The 20,052-nt window shown below is 39.3% G+C and overlaps 1 protein-coding gene across 4 annotated transcripts in view; it reads left to right on the top strand.

Annotated features, from left to right (window-relative positions):
* ADAM17 (ADAM metallopeptidase domain 17) overlaps positions 1–19,199 on the top strand; it is a 42,364-nt gene extending 23,165 nt beyond the window's left edge. For 3 of the 4 annotated variants that reach the window (XM_083367892.1, XM_083367894.1, XM_083367895.1), the window contains 6 exons: positions 545–679; positions 8,540–8,670; positions 13,694–13,772; positions 14,781–14,869; positions 15,310–15,366; positions 16,619–19,199. In XM_083367892.1, the coding sequence (XP_083224018.1) occupies positions 545–679; positions 8,540–8,670; positions 13,694–13,772; positions 14,781–14,869; positions 15,310–15,366; positions 16,619–16,969 (842 nt within the window). In that variant the 3' untranslated portion in view covers positions 16,970–19,199. The remainder of the gene's footprint in view (positions 1–544; positions 680–8,539; positions 8,671–13,693; positions 13,773–14,780; positions 14,870–15,309; positions 15,367–16,618) is intronic. The other variant, XM_083367893.1, reaches the window with a different exon arrangement.
* The last annotated feature ends 853 nt before the right edge of the window (positions 19,200–20,052 follow it).

Consider the following 20,052-nt stretch of genomic DNA (forward strand, 5'->3'; position numbering starts at 1 on the left):
GGGGGCTGAGATGACCAGTGGTGACCAGCTCTCCAACCAAAAAGCCATTTCAGTGTTGCTAAGGATGGAAGAAGGTAAGTACTACAGTACTTCCAACTCACACGGATTACAATAATCCTAAATGGAAAGATTAAAATGGTCTCACAATCAAGAGTTCTTCTCTTTTAAGCTGATCTCGAATTTCAACAAGGGAGCCACAAGGTGACAACATGAAAGACAGTTTGGGTTGTTGGCTAAGCACTAGGCTAGAAACAGGGAGATTGCGAGTTCTCGTCCCGCTTTAGCATGAACTTTAGGTCAGTCACTCTGAGCGACTTTAGGTCAGTCACTCCCTCACAACCGAACACATCTCACAGGGTTGTCGCTGCAGTGGGGAAAATAGGTTGAGGAAAGAGTATTAGGCTTGAGTTATTTATAAAGGCAGGATAAACGTGAATAAACATGAACCAAGATGTACCTCAGCAGACATGACAGGGGGACTAAGGGGATGGGAGCCAACAGCGTAAAATTATTAAACAGATCATGATGTTAAATCTACTTACAGGGAATAGTAGTGACTGTCCTCCCCCTGGGAATGCCTTGGATGACACCGTCTGCGTGGATTTGGGCAAATGCAAAGATGGCGAATGCGTCCCTTTCTGTGAGTGGGAGAAGAGCCTCCGTTCGTGTGCTTGCAATGGTGAGTTCAGCCTAATTGTCTGCTTCGCTTGGGCCAATGCTGCCTTCGGCCTCTTGAGAGAGAGCTCTTCCTTCAGGCTTTTTCTCCTCAACCAGGACCCTGACCGCTGAAGATGGATTCCTGGAGCTACAGGGCGAAAGAGAATTTACCGAGGATTATTGGGCATAAATATGGGTGCTTCAGTTAAGCGAGAGTGTGCCTCAGTGGGCTGACAGCCTCCCTGTCCTCTGAGCTTAAAGGTTTGCTTGATCCTCTTCTCAAGAAGCATCTTATCCAGAATTGAGGGGCCAAAGGCAGATATCGCCTGCTTTTCTTAGAATAACTTTCCTTGACCTGGATTGGAATAAAAGTAGTTTGATTTTTTTGGGTGGGCTCCTATAGCATTTTTTATTCATTCTCTTCCTTTTCTCCTAAATTCCTTTTGGGCAGTTGCTTATAGTCCTCTTTATAGATTTGGCTTTCTTCTCCTTTGTCAAGATTCCTTCCAAAAATAATGAAATCTCTTTTAAGTATTCTGTAGTGTCCTTTGGATGCTCAGAAAACTAGTAAGTTTACCCTGGCATTTAAAGAGAAGGGATTGAATGCACTAGCCCAGGGGTAGGCAACCTCGGCTCTTTTATGACTCATGGACTTCAACTCCCAGAATTCCTGAGTCAGCTGACTCAGGAATTCTGGGAGTTGAAGTCCATGAGTCATAAAAGAGCCGAGGTTGCCTACTCATGCACTAGCCAGCCCCCCCCCAGAACCCTGACATCCCTTTCAGGGATGTTATATGTGGAAGGTGGGGGGGGGGGTTTCTTCCATTGTGGATCCAGATTTTCCAAGTTCTCCCTGGCATGGAAAGTAGCTCTTTTCTTCAGGTCTTGAGAATCAGTCCTGCTAGGTCAGGGAACAGGAGTGGCGGAGGGTCTTGAAAACTCTCAGAAGGTGACAAGCGGATTGTAATGGAGTCTTGGAAGCCTGTCGGTGGCCTTTTCTGTTTCTGCTCATTTCTAATCACTCCAAAGCAGAACTGTGTGGAGTTTCTTTCTCAGGTTTTCTACTTTCCCACTTTATCATGGCTCCACATTCTCCTGAAGTCCCATCCCGCTTGTCCGCTACATGTGTAAGGAACCAGGAAAAAAGCAGGATTAGCCCAGGGACCCCCATTTTTGGGGAATGTGAGGAGAACCTTGTCATTTTTAATAATGCCTGCTCTCTTTGGGACTCTTTTCTGCCAAGAATCTCTCCCTATGTTGAAGAATCACATTGTTCTCTCCGCACACCTTCAAATATCTCTTGATTTTTAATACAGGTAGTCCTCAATTTATGGCTGGTCGTTTAGTGACATTTGAAGTTGCAACAGAAACCCCCCCCCCTCCCCACTTCCGGTGGCTGTGCGGCGCCGGAGACAGCCTTCCCGGGCTGCCCGCGGCTCAGCTGTGTGTTTTTTCGCCCGAAACAGCGCCGATCAGCTGTTCGGGCGAATTTGAAGCCCCCTCCTTGGGAGAAGAGGAGGGGGTGAGGCCCCAGGTAGGGGTCGAGTTCTCCGGGGCCGCCTGAGCTTGGAGCTTGGGCGGCTGAAGGATTGAACTCCCCCGAAGCCTGGGTTGCTCCCAGCTGGCTGCGTCTCTGCTCCGGATTTCTTGGAGCAGAGCCAGGCGTCTGCGACCACCCCTGCCTGAAGGAAGGACTATGGATTAAAGGAGCAGGCAGAGCGGTACAAGAGGAAAAGGTGAAGAGGATTATTTTATTTTACTCTCGAGCTTGATGGATTTTTTAAACTTTAAGTGAAAGTGCGTCACAATTGAAAGTAAAAGATGGCGGCTAAACCTCCCCCTAAAACTCTTCGGAGTGGTGGATCTTCTCCGGTGCAACAATCATCATTACAGGCGTTGCACCCTCCTGATGTATTGACACCGAAGGACTTACGAGATGCTCTGGATAAACATGCCCAGGTACTTTTGGAATCAATCAATCAATCAATGGGTGATAAATTTGCACAGATGGAGGAGAAATTGGAGAAACTGGAGGAGAGAATAGAAGAGAGGATGGAACAGAAGTTCAGCGTGATGAAGGTAGACATTTTGTCTTCAGTGCATAAAGTGGCGGAATGTGTGGATGATTTGGATGAAAAAGTGGATGACTTGACTCAAAAGAATGCCATATTAGAAGCAAAAGTACGGGAGAATGAAGATTTAAGAGACAAAATGGAAAGGGAATTAAGTCTTGCTCAATATTACCAGATGCAGTTTGCTGTTAGAATCAGAGGCTTAAAAGAGAATATTAAGGAAGATTTAAAGCAGCTGGTTTCTGAGGCTCTCGAAGTGGTATTGAAACAGCCAGCATCTGAAATAAGAGAAGCTATGGATAAAGTGTTCCGTGTGAATTCATGGATTGCTAGACAGAGAAAGCTACCTAGAGATGTGGTGGTCTACTTTGCAAAAAGAGAAATTAGAGATGAAGTTATACAAGCTGCCTATGATGCTAAAGTTGTGATTGCTGATCAAGAAGTCTTGGTTTTAAAAGAAATTCCTCCAAAGATTTTAAGGAAAAGGAAAGACTTCACATTTCTTGTGCAAGAGCTTAAGCAACGAGATATAAGGTTCAGATGGGAGATTCCAGATGGGCTGATGGTGATGCATGAAGGTAAAAGGTACCGGCTGATTACTGTGAAGCAAGCGCGTGATTTCTATAATAACGTTTTAAAAGCAACCCCATTAACACTTCTGGAAGCTGCAAAGGGATCTGGAGAAGGAGAACATCAAGAGGTTGAAGTAGAGGAAAATGGTGCTGGAGGAGATCAAGCTATAACTTCTTTGGATGATCCTAGAGAGCAAAGGGTAACGCGTGCTGCTTTAAAACGAGCAAAGAAAATAAAAGAACAAGACCAGCAAAAGTCTTCGGAATCTTCACAACGTACTCATAGCCAAGCAGTGGGAGGAGCACGGCCTAAAGATGATAGTCCTATCAAAACAATGCTCCAAGAGCTTTGGGAGGATATGCATGGCAACTAAATTTTTAACTTGGAACGTTAATGGACTAAACTCACCACAGAAGAGGAAGAAAGTTTTTCAATATTTAAAACAATTCAAGATAGATGTTATATGCTTGCAAGAAACGCATATTAGAGTCTTGGATCAAAAGTATTTATTGAACTCAAGGTTGGGTACGCAATTTGTCGCTTCTGCAATGAATAAGAAAAATGGAGTGGTTGTTTATGTTAAAAGTGCCTTAACAGCAGACTTAATTGAAGCAGATAAGCATGGAAGATACGTTATGATAGAGCTGCTGCTAGAAGGTAAAAAGACGCTTTTAGTTGGATTATATGCACCTAATCAACAACAAGCTGACTTTTTTAGTTTACTTCACACAAAGCTTACCCAGTTGGATTATAAATCTTTTATTTTTATGGGGGATTGGAATGGTGTTTTGGATGTACAGATGGATAAGGCTGGAGCTTTTAAGCGCATTCCAAGTCATGCTAGACTGCCTAAATCTTTTTTTGAAATGAAGGATGATTTGGAACTGCGAGATATTTGGCGTGAGAGACATCTGCAGGAAAAGGATTATACTTTTTATTCTGATAGACATCAATCTTTTTCGAGGATTGATTTTATTTTGTTGACTAATGACTTTTTTTTGAGGACTAAAAAGGTGAAGATTTGTGCAAGAACTATCTCTGATCATAGTCCAGTTTGGTTAGAGATTGATAAAGAGAAAAGGGACAGGCGCTCCTGGCGTGTAAATGAGAACTTATTTAGAAATCAGAGAAATGTGGAAGAATGCAAACAGCGGATGAAGGATTTTTTTGAAATTAATATGAACAAGGGTACCTCTATGGATATGGTTTGGGATGCTAGCAAGGCCTACATGAGAGGGGTGTTGATATATATGAATAATAAACATAGACGTGCTGTGGAAGCTAGAAGGAAAGAATTGGAGAATGAAATAAAGGAAAAAGAAAAGGCTTTGATTTTGAACCCAGAGGATGTGAAGATTAAGGAGGTTATTAAATTGTTAAGAGGACAATTTGATAAATTAATGGCTGACGAAGTGGCAACCAATTTGCGGTTTGCCAGGCATAATACTTTTTGCAACGCTAATAAACCAGGTAGATGGTTAGCTTATAGATTGCGGAAAAAACAAAGGGCTTCTAATATTGATAAGATTGAGCATAAAGGAAGGGTCATGTTTCAACAGGACCTTATCAAGGATGCATTTGTGGATTTTTATTCTAAATTTTATGCTAAGGAGAAAATTAATGAAAAAGACATTGATACATATTTGGAGAATGCTAGCATCCCGGTTCTTACGCAAGTACAAAAAGAGGGGATTAACCAATTGATTACAGAAGAAGAAATTTTTACAGCAATTAAGGAATTGAAGGTGGATAAAGCACCAGGTACGGATGGTTTGACTGCGGCCTATTATAAAAATTTGCAATTAGAGATGATAAAACCGTTAAAGGAACTGTTCCAGACAATCCAGAGGGGGGAAAGGTGCCACCGTCGTGGAGAACAGCTTTTATTTCCCTGATTCCGAAGGAAGACCAAGATGCTACTCAAGTTAAAAATTACAGACCAATATCGCTTTTAAATACAGATTACAAGATATTTGCTAAGGTTTTGGCTAATAGATTGATGAGGGTTCTGCAACAGGTGATTCATGGGGATCAAACGGGGTTTATTAGTGGTAGGCAAATGAAAAATAATGTGAGGCATATAGTTGATGTGTTAGAATTTTTGGAAAGGAACAACCAGATCTCTGCGGCGCTAATTTTTCTAGATGCTGAAAAAGCTTTTGATCAATTGAATTGGCAATTTTTGATGAAAGTTTTAGATAAAATGGATTTTGGGGAAAAATTTTTACAACCGATTAGGGCATTATATCAAAAACAAACTGCCCGAATTATAGTTAATAATAGTCTGACAGAAGCATGTAATATTGAGAAGGGCACAAGGCAAGGGTGTCCGTTATCGCCCTTGTTATTTGTGTTAACATTAGAGATATTATTGGTTAAAATACGGAATTCGGAAAAAATTAAGGGGATACAAATTAGAGATCAGGATTATAGATTGAGAGCATTCGCAGATGATCTGGTTGTTACAGTCACCCAGCCAGAGAACTCTGTTGTGGACCTGATGGAGATAATAACACAATATGGGAAGGTTTCTGGATTCAAAGTTAATATACAGAAAACCAAAATTTTGGCCAGAAATATGACAGTTTTGCAAAAGGCTCTCTTAGAAGGATTAACTGGATTTGAGATTGTTAAAAGGGTTAAATATTTGGGGGTGTTTTTGTCGCCCTCTAATACAAAGTTATATAAAAATAATTATGAAAAACTATGGGGGAAAATTCAAAAAGAATTGGAGAGTTGGGAAAAATTGCAATTGTCTTTGTTGGGACGGATTGCAGCAGTGAAAATGAATGTCCTGCCTAAATTCTTATTTTTATTTCAAATGATACCTATTCTTAAGAAAGACTCTAATTTGGAGGAATGGCAGCGAGGTATCAATAAATTTGTGTGGGCAGGGAAAAAGCCACGAGTTAAACTTAAGATTATGCAGGATACTCGTGAGAGAGGTGGCCTTAAAATGCCCAATTTTAAACTATATTATGAAGCTGCTGCATTAGTAGGAATAAGTGATTGGATTAATTTGACACAAGAGAGATTATTAAATCTTGAGGGCCATGATTTGTTGTTTGGCTGGCATGCATATTTGTTGTATGACAAGAAGGTAGACAATGTGTTTAGAGTGCATATTTTAAGACAGGCATTGCTGAGAGTTTGGAAGAAGTATAGACATAAGTTAAGTTGCAAGATACTATTGTGGGCAATTCCAAAACACGCAATAGAAAATATACATGCTGGCTTCAAACATGATGTGACTACGTACAAGGAGATCCTAAGTTTGGAAAGAAATGTCTGGTGTTTGAAATCATACAGCCTCTTGCGAGAAGAGAAGGTTGTTCAAAACTGGTTTCAATATACTCAGCTACGGGCCAGGTGGAAAGAAGACCAGAAAAATGGTTTTACAATGACTGATGAAAATTTGATAAAGCAAATTAGAAATCAGGGTCCAGCACATATCAAACGGATATATCTTGCATTGATAGAGATTGACTCAGAAACAGAGCTTGTTAAGGATTGTATGATAAAATGGGCCCAAAACATCCAGGAAGTTATCACAATGGACACGTGGGAAAAGATTTGGGTGAGGAACGTAAAATTTACACAAGCTCAAAATCTAAGAGAGAATTTTTACAAAATGTTTTACAGATGGCATTTAGATCCTAAAAAGCTTGCAAGTATGTATCCGAATTATCAGCCTAAATGTTGGAGGTGCGGTGATGAAGATGCAACATATTTTCACATATGGTGGACATGTAAAAAGGTTAAGGCTTTTTGGATAAAAGTCTGGTGGAACATGCAGAAGATTTTTAAACAGAGGATAAAGTTTTGTCCGCAACTTTTTTTGTTGGGAATAATTACAGATGCTACAGTTGTGGACACCAAGCTGATGTTGCATTTAATTACGGCAGCAAGACTTTTGATAGGTCAGTATTGGAAGAAAGAGGAACTGCCGACCATAGAAGAGTGGACTTTAAAGGTTTCCGACCTGGCAGAGATGGCGAAGATTTCGGCCTATTTGAAAGATCACTCGCAAGAACGCTATATTATGGAATGGAGAAAATGGATTGAGTTTATCCAGAATAAGTATAGGGTTAAGAAGTTTCATGTAGCATTTGAATAAATCTTCTTTCTTTTTTTCTTTTTTTCTTTTAGTTTTTCTATATATATTTAATATTATTAAGGCTTGTTCTATCCTATATAAGCTAGAGAGTGATGGATTTTAGAGTTTATAGTTGTTAGTATATGATTGTTTATGATTGCTTTTTATATATATACCTTGTATTTAGCTCTGGGAAGTCGGGGGGGAGGGGGGAGGGGGGAGAGGTAGGGGGGGTGAAGGGAGGGGGAGGGGGTTTTTAAAGGAAAATTGTATGTTAAAACTTTTCAATTAAAAAAAAAAGAAACCCCCCCTCCCCCACCCCAAAAGGCACTTACACTCTGGATTCAAAGTTCTGTTGGCTGCACCCCCAGTCATGTGATCATATTTTGGGTACTTGGCAACCACGTACTTTTACAGCCATTTGCAGTATCCAGCAGTCATCTGATTGTATTTGCCCAAAAGTGATGTTTACTTCTGGTTTCTGGTAAAAAGAAAATCCATTGTGGGCAATGGGTTCATTTAATGATTGCGGCATTCACTTTATGACAGCTGTGTTCACTTTACGATCACTGCATTTGTTTAAGGACCATTAGAAAAGATTTAAAATCAGATCAATCCTGTGACTGCCTTGACTTACGACTGTCTCATGATATATGATAGAAAATGCAGAAGTTAATCTATTCCTAGCCATGCATGTTAACTAGGGAATTCACAAAAAGCCAGTAATCACAATGTGTGGGAATGATTTGAAGACTTGTGAAATCTTTTGAAGAATGATCTGTTTTCTGTTGTTACAAACATTTCATTAGTACTTACTTTTGTATCTTGTTGTTTGTGACAAAATTGGTTTGCAGTGGACACTAGTTTTTAGATCCAACGAAATGTAACACTGTTTTTGTTGGATTAAGTTAAGAAAGGAAGCTTTGTGCTTCATTTTGCCCTAGGATTTAATGAAATTCCATAGTTTTTCTTACTGTGCTGAACGCACTCAGTGTTTACATTACATTAAATATTTCATTTTTATGATCTGGGGATCATAAAGACATATAATTAACAATGGAAGGTGGTTTCCGGTATGAAATAAGATGGTTAAGAGCCAAAATAAACTTCCTTACCTCTTTTTTTTTTTTAAAAAAATCAGAAACAGATAACTCTTGCAAAATCTGCTGTCGAGATGAATTTGGGAGATGCAGTCCTTATCATGGTGCCAACCAGACCTTCTTATATTTGAGGAAGGGGAAGCCCTGCACTGTGGGATTCTGTGACATGAATGTGAGTATGCGTACACGATCAGGATGTATTCTCTTTTTATCTATCCCTGGATGTTGGTCCCACGTCCTGGAAATTGCTTTATTTGCTTTTTTTGATAATTGAAACAAAGCTTTAAAGATTTTCCCTCGCTAGTCATAACCGACTCAAGGGGGCAGTGCTCATCTCTGATTCTTGGCCTAGAGCACGGCTTTTCAACCTTTTCACCCATTGTACTTTGGTCGCTTCACGTGACCCTAGGACACTGTGACTGTCATAAATATGAATCAGTTGCCAAGGATCTGAATGTAAATCACAAGAACCTGGAGATGCTGCAACATTCCAGCTGGAGCCTGGTGCTGATCCTGGCGCTTCCGCTGAGTCCTGACAGTCCCGAAGAAGCGCTGATCCTGGCTCTTCGCTGAGCCCTGACAGCCCTGCAGCTCCAGCCACTTCTCGCTCAGGCTTGTGCAGTGCTGCCACCGGTTCAGCTCATTCCCCTACCCCGCTACCACTTTTCTAGGATGGTCACATACCACCTGCCAAGTGCCAATGTACCACAGGTGGTACCCGTACCACTGGTTGAAAAGCCCTGGCCTAGAGAGCCTGCGTTGTCTGAAAGGTGCTTCTGTCATCAGGTGGCCAGCATGAAAGCACTGAATGCAGTAACCTTTCCCACCAAAGTGATACCTATTTATCTACTTGCATTTGTATGCTTTCAAATTGCTAGGTTGGCAGAAGCTAGGGCAAGAATGGGAGCTCACCCTGTTGCACGGCATTTGGGTCTTGAACCTAGGCTGTCAGCTTTCCAGCTGGCAAGCCCAGTGTCCTGTGAACATAATTTGGGTGCTTGGCAACTGACTCACAATTAAGATGGTTGCAGCATCCCATGGCTATATGGTTCACCATTTGCAACCTTCATTGCCAGCTTCCAACAGGCAAGGCCAGTGGAGAACCCAGCAGGAGGTTGTAAATGGTAATCATGTGCTGTCATACGTAACAACCTCATGGGATTTACTGAACAACCACAAGTGGAACTTCTGCTGGTAATCAGTGCAATCGTGTGACATTGGGCCTTATGACCATTTCACAATGATGGAATTGTGGGTTCCAATTACCGTTGTTTTTATTTATTTTTATTTATTTATTAAATTTTTATACCGCCCTTCTCCCGAAGGATTCAGGGCGGTGTACAGGGCAATAAATATTAAAAAGCAAAGTACAAAAGTTAAAAAACAATTAAATAATTTATGCCCGATCTATACAATAGTTAAAACCATATTAAAAACCCAACCCCAGACCAGGCCGGATTGCTCAAATAAATTAGTTTTTAGATCCCGCCGGAAGGAGCAAAGGTCGGGGGCCATCCGGAGCTCAACCGGCAAGCGGTTCCACAGGTCTGGTGCGCCCACAGAGAACGCCCTCCCCCTGGGGGCCACCAGTCGACATTCTCTGATCGGAGGCACCCTGAGGAGGCCCTCCCTGTGGGAGCGCACAGGGCGGAGGGAAGTTGATGCCGGCAGCAGGTGATCCCTAAGGTACTCCGGACTCATGCCATGTAGGGCTTTAAAGACCATTACCAGCACCTTGAATCTCACCCGGAAGACAACTGGTAGCCAATGCAGCTCATGGAGCAGAGGTGTAACATGGGAGTATCGGGAAACTCCCAGCACAACTCTCGCGGCTGCATTCTGTACCAGTTGGAGCCTCCAAGTGGTCCTCAAGGGCAGCCCCATGTAGAGAGCGTTGCAGTAGTCCAAACGAGAGGTCACGAGCGCACGAGTGACCGTGTTAACTGAGGATACCTGTATTAGTTTTCTTTCTGGGACCACCTGTCCTGTAGCTTTTGTTATGTTTTTGCAGCCCATTGTATTTTCTTTTTTATCAGTTTCATTTGTTCCTTAATGCTCATTTTTTTGGCCTAGCTATATTTAGCCTAGCTATATTTAGTTATATTTAGTCCTCGGACAAGCGCTGGCTCTTCGGCTTTGAAACGGAGATGAGCACCGGCCCCTAGAGTTGGAAACGACTAGCACGCATGTGCGGGGGAACCTTTACCTTTACCTTATATTTAGCCTTAGGAGCAAATAATTTCTTCTCTACCTCTACCTACATATCCTCTGTAAGGACTGAATGTTGAGATCCAAACAACCATCCAATTAACTTGATTTATAGTGAAATTAATGTATTTTCTTTTTTCCTGTTTTTTAGAAGTTTTATTAATTTTTAAGAATTACAGTCTTTAAAGCTTAGTAAACAACATGTTGTCTGGGTTCACATGTTTGACATTAAGTTCTTCAATATAAGTCTGTTCAATACTGCACAATCCAGTATTTTTTCCCTGATCCTCCTTTCCTCCCCATATTTTTTCCATTTCCCCCTCATTACACAATTACAATTCTTGATACTATTGATGTATACAGAGTTAGATATAAATATCTTCATCATATTTTATTAAGATAATAGAAATAATAATATAAATTCATTAATATCCTGTTTTTCGTGCTCTTGTTAAGGTTTAATTTTCCATCAATATTTAAAGTATCTTTGTCAGTTATGATTTTCTCAATGTTAATTACATTTATATAGCTAAAAAAATTATTCATACCAATCCTCTTATTTTCATATTTCCCATATCAAAAAAGAGGAAAAAATGCTATTTTAATTCTAAATCATATCTTTCATTGTAAAAGTCTAAATATATCTAAGGGTCATCCATTCTTTTAACCATATTCAAACAAGTACTTAAAGATATGATGCCCCCTCTAACAGGTCAAATCTTCTATTTTTTAAATGTAACACTCAATTTTTTTCTTTGCCAAGTAACTTTCCAAGCCAAGGCAATTAAATCATCTAGGAATTTTCTTTCTATTTTTGTGAAAGTTGCTTGGTATGAGGAAGACAATTTATGTAGGGTATTTTTGAAGGGCAATTCCGCCTATTTATGTTCCTTAAGCCACCTTCCTTCTCCCTCAATTTCTCCCCTCATCTTTTGACTCCCAAGTTATAACATTTCCCCTGACAGCTCTGTGTTCCATTCCCCAAAATCTTCCTTGTCATCAGGTTCATCTTGCAAGCTTAAAGGGTAAAGAGTCTTTTGCAATTTCATAGTTATGGGTAGGTCTTGCAGTATTTTATTTGTGTATGGTAGTTTATATTTCCCTTCTTTCATCTCTTCTGTCTCTAAGTCCATTTCCACTGCTTCATCTTCCAATCTCTGATTTATTTGTTCATACTTTGTAGTCATTGTCTGGGAACTTTCTGGTTGTAGATTTAATTTGGAGATTTGCTCATTTATATTATGTAAATTATTTTTAGTCTCATTGTGGTTTCTTTTTATGTCCTCTTTATATGCAACAATTTTTTGCTGAATTAGTTGTAGCGTAGAGTATATTTCCTTCTGAAAGATGTTTGTTTATTCTTGAGGCATCATTCCAGGAGATCTTCTAATATCACCAGTCTCAGTAAGAGTAAAACAAAGTTTCCTCTTGCTTTCTGGTCTTTATATGCAGCCTTTATAATCCAATAGATTTTAGAATATAGGTCCAGTCCCCAAGCAATATTTTATAGTGATCCTTTGTCTCAGGCATCCAAAAATTGTCAGTCAGGCAAGGTTATAATTCACAATGTTCAAAGTGTTCAACCTCCCTGAAAACTGCTCAAAAGTTTCTCCCAGCCAGGCATAATCAAAGGTCAAGTTTTTTTTCTCTTCCATTAGCTCTTGAAATTAAAAGTCCAAGCTCAGTGGGTGTTTATAGTCCAACAAGGTCAGGTTGATAAGTATGCCAAAACATTTTCCTTTATTGCCAACTTTTCTCCCTCAGCAAGCAGGCAGGAAGCTAGTTATAGTGCTGTACTCAGATCCACCACTACATGTCATTCAAAATCTATTTTCCACTCTTAAAGGATTGATTTCTTATGTTTCACCTCAGTGGGTTTTTTTTTCAAAGAGAAAATCTTGACAATTATCTCAGTTCTCAAATTTCAAAACTGTAGCTTTATGTTACTTCCACTTCAATATTGTATATTTCTGTCCCCCATAGAAATTAAAACACCGCTTCCGTTCACATTCAGAGGTTTTTAGCTTCTTGGGAGCCTTTCCCAGGAAATGTAGTTGTAAAATAGTAAAAGGATCGATATTCTCACCCAATTCCAAACATGCTATTTACAATGTGTTAATTCGTACTTTTCGTCTTCGGTTGTCAGCAGCCAGTCTTTCCCCTGCTGGTTTGGAGGGCTTTTCTCGGATCGAACAGAAGGACCGCCATCTCTCTGTGATTGACGAGACACCCCTCCTTCATTGCTTCTTTGGGGCAACTTTAGGCCCTCTTTAGGGCCCCCAGCAAGGCAAAATCGGGCGCAGAGGGCAAAGCCCTGCCTTCCTGCATCTGTCTTGCTGGGACGCAAAAGCGGAAGTCACAGAAATTAAGGTATTTTCCATGTCACACACACACACACACACACACACACTCACACACAAACACCTATTTTCCATGTTATATGGAAATGTGTGTTTGTGAAAGAGAGAGAGAAAGAAAGAAAGAAAGAAAGAAAGAAAGAAAGAAAGAAAGAAAGAAAGAAAGAAAGAAAGAAAGAAAGAAAGAAAGAAGGAGAGAATCTGGCACAGGGTATTGCTATCCAAAGATAATTAAATTTGGCCAGACCAAGCAGTTCTTTGCTTTGGAAGCTAAGTTTCCCAACTAAATAATCCATTGTGCATAAAAATGTCCAAGGATCAAGATCAAGACAATATCAGCCCCCTTTCCCCAACTTCCTTTCATCTCTTGTATTCTCTCATATTTTGTAGTGTTATTAGGGGAAAGAAAACCCAGCAACAAAGCCTGTTTTGTAATGAAATTGCAAATCCACCAATAGTTCTTAGTTTTCTTATTTCAAATTGATTAATGGTGTGTTTTTATAAGAAATTAACTCATTACCGAGTTTTGTTGCACTTAACTGCCTTTTCTGTGTCTCGCTATTCTTCAGATAGGTTGTTCTGTCACTATGATGGAAACTTGGTTTACTAAGCCAGCATTGTTTCTTACAGGGCAAATGTGATAAGCGTGTGCAGGATGTGATTGAGCGACTTTGGGTTTTCATTGATCAGCTTAGCATCAATACATTTGGTAAGATATGCACTGCTTGAAATCTTACTTTCAGCCCATCTTTTCTACTTCGTGTAGTATTCTCTTTGCTTTTTGAAATGTGATAGTGTAGCAGATGTGTAAATAATTTGGTAGCATGAATATATCTAATATTGACCTGATAATGATCACGAAGGTTTTGATATAAATTGTATATTTGCAATTTAAATCATAGGTGTCCAAACTTTTGGCTTGCCTGGACCACATTGAGTGAAGAGGAATTGTCTTGGGCCGCATATAAAATATATAATATAATTAATGTATATAGATAACTTTTTTAGAAAAAATCACATAATAATGTTAAAAGTTTAAAATCTTGTGGGGCTGTGCTACTAGCTGTCCAGGGCTGCATGTGGCCCATAAGCCATGATTTGGACACACCTGCATTAAATATTTGTGTTAACTAGTGCACCTAAAGTTTTAATAAAACAAACAGTGTCTCTCCTCCATCCAATTGGGAATAATTCTGGATTTATAATCCAATCATGGAAATTCTGGCTATGATAATAGTCATAAAATTAGCATCAATCCTATTGCTATACAGGACAATGCTAACTGAAAGAACAGGTTTGTGTGTATTTCCAAGGTGAGCGGTACAACTTGTTAAATGTTATGCAAAAATAAAAAGGAGGCTTATAATTTGTGTAACTATTTACCTAGCAATGGTAAAGACGACCTGTATTCAATTTCCTAGTTGATTATCCTTCTTAGTTTATTAGATAGATATATAAGAAAACAGTATAAAATGCATTCCCTGAATAAATGTCTAGCTTCCATTCCTTTCCATTCTCTACTGGTAATAAAATCTCTTTAAAATTGATAATTTATATCCTGATATTTAAGCTATTTCAGTTATTTCAATATATATGATCCTATTTTGTCATACGCACTAATCAGTTGGGGAAAAGGGACATGTAAAATTTACCTCTTTTTATTTTTGCATATTCTTTACTCCTAAGATTGCTAGAATCGTTGTTCTCTTTTAAACAGGGAAATTTTTAGCAGACAACATAGTAGGATCTGTTGTTGTATTCTCCTTGCTGTTTTGGATTCCTCTCAGTATTCTAGTACACTGTGTGGTAAGTTTTAATTTAAACAGATGCCTTAAATTCAAGTGTAAATTTATAGTAAAAGACATTGAGTCCATAATTATAAAAATCCATGCTGAGTATTTACTCATTTGATACTTACATCTTTTCACAGTAAGAGTATTCCCTGTTTATTCATTCTACTCCTTCCTACCCCATCTCCAGTAATTTGGAAATGTTTTGATTCCTCAAAATTTGCTTCCCTTTCAGAACTTTTGAGGTGTTTTTTTTAAAAGAAATCATTATTTACAAACACCTTTATTTTTTTTTAAAGCAAGAGGAAGAAGTATATTAGCTAGGTAACTTGAAAGTCTTTCCAAAGTTACAATAACTTGCTTAGTGGTTGACATAACTACTCCTGAGTTCTGATTATTTGTAAAATAATGATTTGTTTATAGAAATAAAAGATGTGATTTCTCCCCTTTTAACAGGACAAGAAATTGGACAGGCAATATGAAGAAAACACCAAATCTCTGTTTGGTCCAAGTGTAAGTTTGCTTGAATTAATACTTTTAGTATTGCATTTGTTGACAACAAACCTCTGCTGGATAAAGTTTTCATCAGGTAGTCCTCAACTTACTACTAGTCATTTAACGGCCATTCAGAGTTACAACAGATTCAAAGTTACTTATGACCAAACCTTGAATTACAATGCCATACCACCCCTGCAGTCCTTTCATCAAATTTTGAGCACTTGGCAACTGCCTTGCATTTACTCGCCAGCTGCAGCATCCAGCAGTCACACGTTAGCAGTTTGTGACTTTTTTGCTACTTTACATAAAAAAAATTCCACTGAATAAGCTGGATTCAGATTTATGACCGTGTGATTTGCTTAACGACTGAGGTGATTCACTTAATAAGAACAATCGTAAAATCGAGTCCGGTTTTATGGTAACTCAATGGCTGCAACAAGAGACAAGCAAAATTCCAGATTCAATTGTGGTCCTAATTCAAGGACAACTTATAAAATGTATATTCAGCTGAATAAAAAAGCCAGCATATATTGGGTAAGAAGACAAAACTTTAAACAAATCATATAAGTATAATGTCATGTTTTTGAATTGTGTTTTTAAAAAGCTATGAGGTTGGGGTGCAAGAACCCAATCCAGTTCCAACTATAGTTTAGTTTAAGTTAGTTTCAGTTTATCGTAGTTGTAATTAATTAATTAATTAATTAATTTATTTATTTATTTTATTTATTAATTATTTAATTCCATTTATATCCCGCCCTTCTCCGAAGACTCAGGGCGGCTTACAAGCTTAGCAGTAGCCTTCATTCTATGTATACGCCTGCTTATTAGGGCTTTCATACACCCCCCAAGAGGCATTATTACAAAGTCAGCTTAATTGCCCCCAACAATCTGGGTCCTCATCTGCAGCCTCATTTATCATAGCTCCCTGTTTAAAAATAATCTTGCAGAAATTCAGCAGCTTCACACTATACAAAACTTCTTCCCTATGGCCCATTGTGGCAATGCTTTTAAATGGTCATCTTTCATTACTGGTGTGGAGGTTTGTATGGACCAGAATTCTCCCAACAGTCTCCTATCTGTCCTGATTCACAGGACTTGCCCTCTTACCATATGTACAGAATACGTGTTAGTGGCCCTTAGAGGCAGGCCTTCTGTGAACACTTGGCTCAGATGCTGTATAAAGCAAGCTGTTGAGGAAGATCTTTACCATCCTCCTCCTCTTCCTCCTCCTCCTCCCATTAATGTACATCCCGCTTGTCTCTTGCAGAACGTTGAGATGTTGAGCAGCATGGACTCAGCCTCCATCAGAATCATCAAGCCTTTCCCCGTTGTGCCACCGGCAAGTCGGCACCAGCCTTTGCAGCCCATCATACCCGTGTCTGTGGCAGCGGGGGGCCCAAAACTGGATCACCAAAGAATGGACACTATCCAAGAGGATCCAAGCACGGACTCCCATATGGAGGAGGATTGCTTTGAGAAGGATCCTTTTCCAAACAACAGTGCAGCTGCCAAATCGTTTGAAGACCTCACGGATCATCCGGTCACCAGGAGTGAGAAAAGCTCCTCTTTTAAACTGCAGCGCCAACACAGAGTGGACAGCAAGGAAACCGAGTGCTAGTCTCTGCCTTCTCAGCTGCTGACTCTTCTGCACAACATCAGGTTCCGCTAGTTGATCTAAAACCATTTCATTATATTCTCTGCCTCTGTGTGTCTGTGTGTATGCATTTGTACATGCATATGCATAGGTATGTATACTGAGAAAAAAGCAAGGAAGTGCAGATGCTGGCCATATGTAAGATCTTCCTGATGTCAGTATGAATTACTACCTAAAAGCATAAAAAGTGAGGTCAGATTGAGTCTTGCTGACTCTTTTCTGTATTCTCAAATTGAACATACACTTCAGTTGATAGAATCAAGCCATAGTCTCTCTGACCTAAGATTTGTGTATCTTAATAGTATTTTTATAATGTGCCTTCTTGGTATTAAACAGCACTGCTAAAAGAGATTTCTTTTTTCCCCTCCAGAATACAATTCTTCCAAATAAATGAAATCTTTTACTAGAGAAATCAGGAATGCCACTAAACAGTATTTTTTAAAATGAAAGATGAAAGGAACATTTCAATTTCATTGATATTTAGGAAAGGCACAGATTTCAGCTAAATGTGAACGGAATATTATATAGCAGCTAATTACTTCAATGCAAATCTTGGAATCCAAGAATGTTTTCAGAAGAAAATACAGTGTGGCTTTAATTAGGCAGTTCTGATCAGACTCCAACAGGAAGATAATCAAAATCCAACTGAGACAGAAGCAATGTTTTCATTGATTTTCAGATTTATATGCACATAGCCTGCTGAATGTTGATTTCTGATCCAAAACGAATAGCTTAGATGTGTAATTATCATTTCACTTCTTTCACTTTGCGAGGAAGGAATAGAAGTCTAGAAAGGAAACTTCATAAAACTGTATTTCAAACCATGTCAGTACAGTATCCAGGGCATCTGCTGTAGCGTATTTCATGTTGCATTTTTATGGCTGGCCTGCTTCTGTGAGGAAAGAATAATTTGTGGATGCCATGAGGAAAAAAAGAGCATCTTGTTCTGCCACTAGCCTGGCTTATCTCAGTCCTGATCTCCGTCAAGTGCCAATTGCTGCCTTTGTGGCTTTCTCCATGCCTTTTGCTGAGAGAACAAAAGCAGAAACAGCACAGCTCTCTACTTTTAGGGATCTAGTCTCAGGAGTGGAGGCAGTGCCTATAGAAGCAGTGGGGTCACGATTAAAAGGGTAGCATTATTTCTGATTGCTCATCTAATCATGTTCAAAGTTATGCTTAATATAAAATACAACAGCTTGGGAGCTGGTCTAAATGTCAGGAAAAAAAGGATGAAAAATTTGTATTCTGTAGCATTTAAAGGGGATTAATACACCTGTACGTTTTTCATGGATATTTGTTGCACTACTTGAATTTGTGTCTCTAAGGTATTTTTACCGATATTCTGTTAATTTTCAGATTTCACAACCAGCTGTAAAATAACCTTTCCATGAAGAGTAAGAGTTCTCATTGCCATGTAATAAAATGATTTTCTAAAATATATTGAATATTAAAACTAGTTGGTGTTAATTGAAGCTTCAGATTTTTCAGGTCCTGGAGAAGGGTGAGGGGTGACATGATAGCAGTGTTCCAATATCTCAGGGGCTGCCACAAAGAAGAGGGAGTCAAGCTATTTTCCAGAGCACCTGAAGGCAGGACAAGAAGCAATGGAAGGAAACTAGTCAAGGAGAGAAGCAACCTAGAACTAAGGAGAAACTTCCTGACAGTTAGAACAATTAACCAGTGGAACAACCTGCCTCCAGAAGCGGTGAATGCTCCAACACTGGAAGTTTTTAAGAAGAGACTGGACAGCCATTTGTCTGAAATGGTATAAGGTTTCCTGCCTGAGCAGGGGGTTGGAGTGGAAGACCTTCAAGGTCCAATTCAATCATCATCATCATCCCTGACTGGGTTCCTAAAGCTAAGCAAGATCAGGCCTGGTTAGTACCTGGATGGCAGATTTAGCAAGAAACCCTAAACTGTGGGGTAGATTAGACATTCCAAAAACATTCTAGCAGGAAGAAATCACTTTCCATATCATTGCAAAGCTACTTGCATGCTTGTATCTGTGGGGTCACAAGTTAAGCTTGTACCAAGGGTGATTTATAAGTTTCTCATGAGACGCATGTTGGCATTCATTGTAAATACGAAAGTCCACTTTTTTCTGTGATAATTTAAAAGCTTCAGTCATTGTTAAATGTACTTCGATGTGTGTCATAACAACCAAGGCAATTAAATGCTGCACTTGTCTATTCTATCATCTTGCATTCTGGAAACAGCTTTGCAGGATGCTTGTAGACGTGAGTAGTCTAAAATATTTGTTTTGCCCTTATATTTTCAATTGTATATGGAAGACATGACTGTAACTGATAATTGGCACGATAGCAGCAATCAAAGTAGAACATGAACGCTTGTTCTTAAACTGTTCAGCTCATCTTAGTATGGTATTGTCAACTGCTGAACATTGGAAAAAAAGGAATCAGATTATTTTAGCAAGGTAAGTACCATAGAAATCAGACAATGGAAGTCATCAGTAAGGTAACTACTGCCCTGTAGAATATCTAAGGAGGAAGCTTGAAACAGCCATGTCACACTTGAAGCAGAAGTTGATAATGGGAAATTGCAGAAAGCACATTTTGCTGCATTCCATTTTGGGCCCTTGCTTTTAAACTGCCTTCTTTGGGCAGGTCTGATGTATTTCCAAAGAGCTGCCTGCTCACTTCCAACCTGCAAATGCTAGCTGCTGATTGAAATTGCAATTTTTTTAGACTAAGCACCCTTATCAGCAAAGACTAAACAGCCTTTTGCTTGTATCATTGTAAATGTGGTTCTTGTTTACCAAGTATCAGCTTGGGTTGCTTACATGTAAATACCTTAGCTTTTTCCAAAAACATTGTTTTTGGCCCTTTAGACATTGTGGCTCAGTGTGTTTATCACAATTATCTGAACAGCTCTTGCCCCCCTATTGTGTCCCTGCTTCCCTCTGCAATCAGAATATTGCATCTCTAAAATATTTGATTCCCCCCCCAAGACTTCTCTTAGCAGGACTTCATTACTTTCTCTAAAGTGCCTGAAAACAATCTTTGCTATTATCTCATTCAAATTGTTAA

Source organism: Vipera ursinii (assembly GCF_947247035.1).
Source record: "Vipera ursinii genome assembly, chromosome: 1".
In the NCBI taxonomy this organism is placed as follows: domain Eukaryota; kingdom Metazoa; phylum Chordata; class Lepidosauria; order Squamata; family Viperidae; genus Vipera; species Vipera ursinii.